We start from the raw sequence: 9,806 nt of genomic DNA on the forward strand, positions 1-9,806 counted from the left end.
TGCGGTGTCTAAGGACAGCCTGTGGTTTACTATGTCTGAAAGAAACTGTAGCCGACTTTTTCTTCGAACTTGCAATAGTTCTATACCATTTGCCGTTAGTAATGCAGTAGGGGAGTCGGTTGACATAAATTTACTATAAATAAATCGTACTGCTTTTCTTTGAATTCTTTCTAGGTTTTGAACGTTAATTTTTGTGTGCGGATCCCAAACTATGGAGGCGTACTCAAGTTTTGGCCTAATTAGGGGCTCGGCGGCTGTGTACCAACGCAGACCGCTAATCCTTTCACTCTTGTCATGCAGGTGTTTCAGTGCGCATACCTGCGCATACTGCTTTTCGTTTCCCTGCCAGCTTCTTTGACCACACCGTTGCAGTATCAACATCGTTCCAGCGAAAGTGGCACTTTTACCTGTCACGCCCTCTTGGTCTTCGAAACAAGCTTATAAACCACAATGTACTTGGAACCACTGGACTTCACCAAATGCAACACATCTGGATCCCTTCCGGCGCCACCGGTCAGCTACATGGTCCTCGACAAAACCTGGTCGACGCTATCAGCATCGGCATCGATGCCTGTGTCGACTACAAAAGAGCGGCCTTTGCCGGCGGCGCTGTGTGGGCTCGGCGGCTGTGTACCAACGCAGACCGCTAATCCTTTCACTTTTGTCATGCAGGTTAGTAAAACTTACCGTCTTTTCGCTAAGAAGTCTAGTAATTACCTGCTGTTTCAGCTGCCGAGCCCACACTGCTGCGTTCTTGTTGCACTTGAGTGTTCTCGTTTGATTCGTGCCTTGTTGATGATGTCGGGCGATATTGAAAGCAATCCGGGTCCTACTTCTAATGCTGTACTAACTGAACTGCAGAAATTGTCTGCCGGTCAGACGGAATTAATCAGTCAGGTACAGGACCTTAAGTCTCCTTTGTTATCAACAGATAAATCTATAGCAGATCTCAGTAGACGCATGGCTGATCTAGAAGGGCACTGTCAAAATATTATTTCCTTGCGTACTGATGTGGAAGCGCTTAGAAGAGACACCGCTCGCGCGAGTGACCTTTTGCGCAAGCTTGAACCGCGCGTGGATGACGCCGAGAATCATTCTCGGCGCAATAACCTCATATTTTATGGCCTTCCTGAATCAACTGGATCGGAAGCATTTGTCCAAGTTGAACAACTCGTCATAAAGCACTGCCATGATCATCTGGGTATTTCCATCGATCCGAAAGAAATTGAGCGCGCGCATCGTCTGGGTCGCCGCAAGGATACTAACCACCATCGCCCCGTAATAGTTAAATTCGCATTCCATAAAACAAAAGGAGAGATTCTTTCTAATGGACGGAAATTTAAAGGAACCACTTTTAGTGTTGGTGAAGACTTTTCAGGTCGTGTACAAAACGTCCGTCGGCAATTGATTGCCTTTGCTAAAACCAAGTCGCTGCCTTTTTCCATCACTTACAAAACACTGCTAATGGGTCACAAGCGCTACGTCTACGATGAGCAATCGCAAACTGTAAGGGAAGCATCGTAGCAATTTCCTCGGCTCAAATCTGCCGGGCACACCCCCCACACCTCAATCTGGCCTGTCACTTTCGGTAGTCTTTGCTAACGCGCGCAGTTTTTTTCCTAAACGCATCACTTTTTCTGAGCTTTTTTTATCATCATGCAGTAACGTATTGGTGATAACCGAGACTTGGCTGACAAATGATATAACCAATGCAGAAGTAAGTGCTAGATCACCTACCTGGATTTCAACTTTATCGTAAGGACCGTACAGGCGCACGTGGAGGCGGGGTTCTGATCGCTGTGCACCAACAGTTATCGTGCTCGGTGGCAAGGACTGACCCTCCTGAACTTGAAATTCTTTGGGTCGTTTGCCGTGCTCACCCTCATACTGTCCTTGTAGGCGTTTGTTATAGGCCCCCGAACAGTGACCCAGATTTCGCATATAAGCTCAACAATAACCCGAGTGACCTTGGCAAACAGTATCCACAAGCAGAGATACTCCTTTTCGGCGATTTTAATTTTCCTCAAATAGATTGCAGTAGTAGCGTTCCGTCAGCTGTGGGCAGTGAGCCTGCAAGAGACTTCATAGATTTCTGCCTCAACTGCAATCTAACCCAAATTGTATCCCAACCAACGCGCGTTACAGAGAGCAATTCCAGCGTCTTAGATCTAATACTAACTAGTCATCAAGAGAGCTTATCATCAATTACATATCTGCGTGCCGTCAGTGACCACAAGGTAATCCATGGGGCTTTTTCGTTTCGACCTGTAAAACGCGATCTTGTCACGAAAACAATCCGTCTTTACGACAAGGGCAATTATAGTGCCATCAATAATGAATTAGTATCTTTTCTTCCTGAGTTCGAGAGAATAAGCCATACACGCTCTGTGGATGAGAATTGGATTATATTTAGAGATAAGTTAGCCACTCTTGTCGAGAGGTTTATCCCAAAAATAACGTTCACCGCAAACCGAAACAAGCCGTGGTTCTCACGTACACTTCAGAAACTAAGAAACAAGAAAAAACGCCTCTTCCGATGAACCAAACAGTCTAAACTTCCGTCCTTGTGGGAAAAATATTACGCCGCGGAAGATGATTATCTAAGAACCATTCGAAACGCCAAGCACGTGTTCTTTCATGATGAGTTGCCCAAAATGCTTGCAACCAGCCCTCGCAAATTCTGGGAGGTGATAAACCCTCACGAGATGCGCACCATTAGTCTCTCAAATGCTCATGCCGATATAGTCAACAACAACGAATGCGCGAACCTTTTTAACGAGGCCTTTTTTTCTGTTTTTACAAATGAAAGTTCAGTTCTCGATTTTCCTTTACCTGCGCGCAGCACCAAGTCTATGCCTCCGATTATATTTTCTACGGACGGCATCATTTCGATTATAGAAAACATTAAGCTTTCTTCTTCTGCAGGTGTGGATGACATTAATTTAAAACTTCTCATAAATGTTAAACATGTGTGTGCCGCATACCTTACATTGTTGCTTTCGCAGTCATTATCATCAAGCATTCTGCCAGCAGACTGGAAAGTAGGCAAGGTCGTTCCAGTCTATAAATCAGGTAACAGAGACTCTCCACTAAATTACCGTCCCATATCTTTAACAAGTATCCCCTGCAAAATCATGGAACATGTCATCTACTCCCATATCATCAACTTCTTGGACTTAATGCACTTTTTTTATCCTTCTCAACACGGGTTCCGAAGAGGTTATTCTTGTGAAACGCAGCTGGCCATTTTCATTCACGACTTACATTCTAACCTTGACTGCAACATTCAGACTGATGCTCTTTTCCTGGATTTCGCTAAAGCATTTGACACTGTCCCTCACAAACGCCTAATTAATAAATTATCCCTGTTAAATCTAGATCCTAACGTACTTGCATGGATAACATCTTTCCTGACTAATCGCTCCCAATTTGTGTTTGTTAATAATCACTCTTCTAACCGACTACCTGTAACTTCAGGTGTACCGCAAGGGTCTGTCTTAGGGCCTCTACTCTTCTTAATTTACATTAACGATCTACCATTGCATGTATCATGTAACTTTCGTATGTTTGCCGATGACTGCGTAATCTACCGATCAGTAACCAACATTTATGACCAAACATTAATTCAGCATGATCTTAACAACATACAAACATGGTGTAACCATTGGTTAATGAACTTAAATCCTAATAAATGTAAGCTTGTTTCTTTTTCTCGCCGCCGTAACCCTTTTGAGTTCACTTATTCCATCGCTAATGTTCCCATACAATCAGTTCAATCTTTCAAATACCTCGGCATCACCTTGGCTCATGACCTGTCTTGGCGTCATCACACTACTAACATCATCTCGTCTGCTAATAAATCACTCGGGTTTCTCAGACGACACATACGCCATACTCCGCCTCACGTCAAGACGCTTGCATACAAATCGTTTATCAGGTCCAAACTCGAGTATGCATCTTCCATCTGGAGCCCTCATCAATCATACATCATAAGAGAACTCGAATCACTTCAAAATCGGACTACCAGGTTCATTCATTCTGCATATTCGTACGATATCAGCATCTCATCTCTAAAGGCGGAATCAGGTCTGGAAACCCTTGCTTCACGCCAACAGTGTGCCACCCTCTCTCTTTTTCATATGTTTTATTTCAGTTCACTGAATCATCCACCGTACATCACGCCCCCTCCGCACATATCCTATCGCACTGGTCATCCGTTACAAGTCGCAATACCACGTACCCGGACCACTGCATTCCAAGCCTCTTTTGTAAGAGCAGCAAAAGACTGGAACGGCCTGCCTCACGCCATTTGTGCCATCACTAACCCATCTATGTTTGCAGAAGCCATTAAAAACACCGTTGTATAGTTATTTTTTTGTTATACACCACCCCTTATGTAATACCCCTACAGGAGGTCTTTAAGGAAATAAAAGTGAAGTGACGTGAAGTGAAGTAGGAGAGCAGTTTAACACAAGGCGGGGCAGTCTTGAGCTTGTGGCGGAGAAGACATAATTTACGGAAAGCGGCAGAGCAGATGTTATTTATGTGCAAATTCCAGGATAAGGTACTTGTTAACGTTAGGCCTAAGTATTTATAGGAGGCTACTTTAAGTAAAGGTGTTTCAGCTAAATTGTATGTGTACTCTAATGGGCCTTTTTTGCGCGTTATGGGGAGATACACACATTTATTTGCATTAAGAAGCATTCCCCATTGTTCACACCATTTTGACACATTGCCTAAGTTAGTATTGAGGTCACATTGGTCACTAATGCAGGTTGCATCTCTAAACAAAACACAATCGTCAGCAAATAGACGAATTTGTACCGGGGTGCTAATTACATCGACAATTTCATTAATGTAGACCAGTAACAGAAGGGGGCCTAGTACGCTCCCCTGCGGAACGCCAAAAGTCACCGGAAGGCAGCCGGATTGCTTTTCTCCCACCTGAACGTATTGGTTGCGATTGCGTAGATAAGCTGAGATCCAGGAAATAAATAATTATGGTATGCCAACTAACCGAAGCTTTATGATTAGTTTGTCGTGTGGAACTGTGTCGAATGCTTTACTGTAGTCTAAGAATATTACATCAATTTGGCTGTTAGCATCAAGACAAGCTGCAAAGGTATGAACGATAGTAACCAATTGTGTTGTATAGAAAATCATTTTCAAAACCCATGTTGATGATTTGTTAAAACTGAGTGTTGTTCTAAGAATTCATTTAATTTATGAGCTATAATGTGTTCGATAAGCTTACAGCATGATGATGTTATGGAGATCGGTCGATAATTTTGTAGTACTAGACGGTCACCTTTCTTGAATATAGGAACAATTCGTGCCGACTTCCAGTCTTCTGGCAATTTCGCTGACAACAGAGAGACACGAAAAATGATGACTAAGTATTTTGCAACAGACTCTGCAAAGCGACGCAGAAATATGTTGGGAATATTGTCGGGTCCGCAAGAAGTTTTAGTCTTCGAGTTCAACAACATAGCAACGATACCAGAATAAGAAATAAAGTTTACATTTGCAGCATGGTCCGCATTTATGGCAGATGGGGAAGCACTAGGAGTAGAAAATACACTATGAAAATACTCATTGAGGTGTTGAGCAATGGCAGCCTGATCAGATACCACTGAACCATTAACCAAAACCTGTAATATGGATTTCTCTTTTTCGCTAATATAGTTCCAGAACTTCTTTGGATCATTCTTTATGAAGTTTGCGAGTGACGTATGAAAATAGTATTCCTTCGAGGTGTGCACGGCATGTGCAAGCTTATCTAGAGCGTCAGCTATAAATTTGGGGTCAGCATGCTTTTTCTTTAATCTTTTAACTTTACGCTTGAGATGAATGATGCTTCTCGTCATCCAGGGCGTATGTTTATGCACCTTTTTACGTTTAGACGGTATAAATTTTTCGATACAGTAGAAGCATATGCTTTTAAATTGGTCCCACAATCTGCAAACATCGGTAGCTACAAAATCTTTCAGACAGCCTTCTAGGTGCTCGATAATGCAAGCATTATTGGCACGTGTGTAGACTTTCACACAATGAAAGGACGACATGGCAGTTTCCGAAAGCGGTACCAGAGGGATAGAAACTGACACAAGGTAGTGATCAGACAGACCTTGATCAATTACTACGGTGTGTGTACTGAAATCACGGGGAATAAATACCAAATCTAAAATAGATTTAGCAGTCCCCTGATAATGCGTTGGTTCATGAACCAATTGTACCAGATTATGTGCGAGCATGATGTCAAACACTGCATTTACATTACTGATATTGGCTGTAAAGGTTTCAAAACGTTCCCAATCTACTCCGGGCAGGTTGAAATCACCAATCAAAAGAACTTTGTTGCCATGGTATTTAGACATGTGTGCCTTTAATTTTATTGCGATAGCAATTATATGGACAGTCTCGGCTGGATTTTGCCGTCGCCGTCGCCGCCGTCATGCACCGTATATGTATAAGTATGTATATATATATAAAATCCCCAAAGAAAAATAAGTCAGAAAAATGCTTCCGAAGCGCGGAATCGAACCAGGGACCTCTTCCTCCGCAGCGAGTGGCGCTAGCCACTACGCCACGAAACGCAGATCCTCCACGTAGGTAACGGCGAGCGTTATATACGCACCGTTTATCGCTGGACGGACTCAGAGACGGCTCCGCTTATAAGCGTTTCTTCATTACCAGCGAGATGGCGTTAGGAGCGCGACAGGCGCATTTAAAAGTCGTCGGCGAGCTCGCTCGCTTCTTCTTTACTTGCGCAGGAAGAACCCTGCCCTTCCGCTGTCTGCTCGCGCGGTTTTCTTGTGCTGAGGGGAAGAGGGATGTTTCACGCTTTTACCGTGATGTCCGCGCTCATGTTACGGAGCGTACGGAAGCCACTCGAGCTCAAGGGACGCCGCTAAACGAACAAACAGAAGATGAGCGCGAACTATCAAGTGTCACAGCTCGACTCTTGAAGCACGCTAGTTTCCTTCGCTGCTTCGGCTGCCTTTGCAACAGGAGCGCTGTTCAAACTGAGAGTATCCATTGGCGAGCCTCACTTCATATAGCATTAGTTTCTTGCTATCGCATTCATTGCTTCGGCCTTGCGGCGAAACTGTGACTTTTTTAATAGGTATTCAAGAGTTGAGTCCGGCGGTCTATATAATGCGCATAGGATGAATGAGTGGCCCCACAAGGTTACTTTAATACATATACATTCAAGTTCCAGTACATCCTCCAACAAGACAGCATCAAATTTTAGTTGGATCAGGACGGCCACCCCACCTCCCCTTGATTGCCTGTCCTTACGAAAAGCCGTATAGACCCTTTCAGTGTTTACAAACAGAGGGCGCGCGCGCTGATTGGTTGAACCCAGCAAACTTCCGGTCGAGCGACTTCCGCCCGTTGGAACGTTGCGTTGCGTCGTGTGTGCTGCGTGCCTCGGTTGCCTCGGTCGTCGTAATTCTTACGTTAACGTGTTTTTTCTTCGCTCTGTGGAAGCGGTTCTCAATGTCCAGTGAGTACTTCAAACAGCTCGACGCCGAAGCTCGTCAACGGTATCGGCAGAAGCTCATGTTCGAGGGCCAAGAGCTGCCCGATCCACTAGATGCTGATGTGGTGCGTTTCAGCTTCTCGTCGGGCTGCAAGAACATTCCACCAGTGTCCGCAGCGGATATTTTTGTTTATTTGGTTGAGGGTGTATGCTTCTACACCAAAGAACAATTTAAGAACTTCAAGCTAAGTGACGCGTACAATTCATTCGTGAACGGGAAGGTGAAGCGTGTCTCGTCTTTTAAGGCTGGCAAATTCGGCGAAGGTGTCGTCCTGATCGTGGCATCTGTGGAGGCGAGCCAAACTCTTTCTAAGACGTACCAGTCTTGGTGTGTGGTGAGGGACGACGGTGCCGTCGCAAGTGCTCACTGCACGTGCATAGCTGGGTAAGTGCATTGTGATAACGTTTCTTAGGAGCTGATTGAACGTGTTGGCAATGAGTTCGTGGACATGACTTCGCGTGTTGTCATGAATGAGTATCGGCGAGCTTAACCGCGCTCGAGTCGTGTGTGTGCATGTGTGTGCGCGCGGGGGGGGGGAGGCGCTGCAGAGAGTAGTTTCTTTTCCTTGACCGGTCCATAATTTAATCCATTATTTTGGCTAGGTTTCATAAGTTTAGAAAGGTGGGTTCGTTCTGCGGTACAGTGCATGTTGCGTCAAACATTAAGAAAAGACACACAGTGGGCAAGATGGAAGAAAAAGATGCACTCAAGATGCTAATGTATTGCACCTATCCCGTCCTTTTGTGGATGTGCAAGGTGAGAAACAGGGAGACTGCATGCATGCAGTCTGAGAACATAATGAATCTGAATCGGCAAAAATGAAGTCACTGAAGAAGCGTCCGCGATCTGAAGAAAAGTGTCCATGCTTGCTGCGCCGAGCTTTTAGCTTCTGAATGCGTACAGTGTTTCATTTTATTGCATAGATCAACTTAGTGTGTCGACGCACCCTACACATGCTTAACGAAAACAAACAAAATGCATGGTGCTCCTTCCCACTTCCCCTCGAACTCACATCCTTTTTTTTTTTTCTGGCATTACCACGAGTGCATTTATTTCACAAACTAGTGTTAAACTTAAATTACCAGCCATGTATTTCCATGCATTCTTTAAAAAGTGCTTCTGCCGTTGTTTTGCAGTCTTGGAGAATGCTGTACCCATGTTGCTGCCTTGCTTTTTAATGTGGAGGCAACTGTCAGGTACGGCCTTGACAAGCAGTCACCAACAGATACCGCCTGTGGGTGGATTGAGGTGACGAAGAAAGCTGCAGTAAGTATCACGGTTATGCTTGTTCATTGTGTGCTTCAGTATTACAGGTAAACCAAAAAATTTGTGCTTTCAGGCGGCTCCAGTTAGTGACATATTATTTTTCAAGCCGAAAATTGGACAAGGTGTACCAGATGAAACACCAAGACCCAAAGAAGCTGTACCCACTTGGAGTACGGAGCAACTGCACAGCTTGTTTCATGAAGTAAAAGTAAGACTGCTCAACTCCATCCCATCATGTGAGCACGTATAGTTCAGCAGTGGATGATATCTTAATGAGACATTCCCGATTTCTCAGCACTAGGTGTTTTTCATACTTATGTCAACAAGCTTAAAAAGTTCCATTTCTAAAATGCAGCTCCTCATCAACCTGTAATATTCATGCATTTCTTTTCACTCTTGCAGTCACTTGAACCAAGCACACTGCTCATCAGCTCGATTTCTGATAGCGAGGAAACTGATTCTTCCCCAGAAACAAGTGAGCAAGGTCCTGTGCAGGCAGTGAACCAGCAACTGGCAACGCAGCTTCCAGTTGGAGGCATGTACTCTGGCATTGACGCAACGGCAGCCAAGGAACTGCGCTTGTCAAAGGAAAGGTGCGCTTCTATTGAAGGAGCAACACGTGGCCAATCGCGCTCTTCAAGATGGATAGAGGAACGCAGGGGACGAATTACAGCTTCCATATTGCACCGTGTTGTAGGATGTAAAACTGGCACCATGGGGTTAGTCGCACAAATAATGGGCTACATAAAGGCACCCCGAGTCGCAAGCATTAGATGGGGATGCGATATGGAGCCGAAAGCTAAACAAGCGTTCATTGAACATGAAGCCAAAAAGCACAAGAATTTACAGCTTCACGAATGTGGCCTTTTTGTACTAGGAGACCTTCCGTTTCTTGCTGCATCACCTGACGCTATTCTGTCATGTAGCTGTTGTGAGAAGGCAATTCTAGAAGTTAAATGCCCTGCTTCAGTGAAAGATGCTTCTATGAATGAT

At 44.5% G+C, this 9,806-nt stretch overlaps 2 protein-coding genes across 2 annotated transcripts; both read left to right on the plus strand.

The window, feature by feature from the left end:
• The first annotated feature begins 499 nt into the window (after window positions 1-499).
• Window positions 500-1,524, plus strand: LOC119404242 (uncharacterized). The gene has a single exon (XM_037670806.2). It carries the CDS (start codon window positions 523-525, stop codon window positions 1,522-1,524), a length of 1,002 nt encoding a protein of 333 aa, XP_037526734.1. The 5' UTR covers window positions 500-522.
• A 5,904-nt stretch (window positions 1,525-7,428) lies between these two features.
• LOC125759759 (uncharacterized) lies at window positions 7,429-9,092 on the plus strand. Its single transcript, XM_049418847.1, has 2 exons — window positions 7,429-7,931; window positions 8,684-9,092. The coding sequence occupies exons 1-2, from the start codon at window positions 7,504-7,506 to the stop codon at window positions 8,862-8,864; spliced, it is 609 nt and encodes a 202-aa protein (XP_049274804.1). The 5' UTR covers window positions 7,429-7,503; the 3' UTR covers window positions 8,865-9,092.
• Window positions 9,093-9,806: the final 714 nt, after the last annotated feature.

Source organism: Rhipicephalus sanguineus, chromosome 9 (assembly GCF_013339695.2).
Source record: "Rhipicephalus sanguineus isolate Rsan-2018 chromosome 9, BIME_Rsan_1.4, whole genome shotgun sequence".
NCBI classification, from domain to species: domain Eukaryota; kingdom Metazoa; phylum Arthropoda; class Arachnida; order Ixodida; family Ixodidae; genus Rhipicephalus; species Rhipicephalus sanguineus.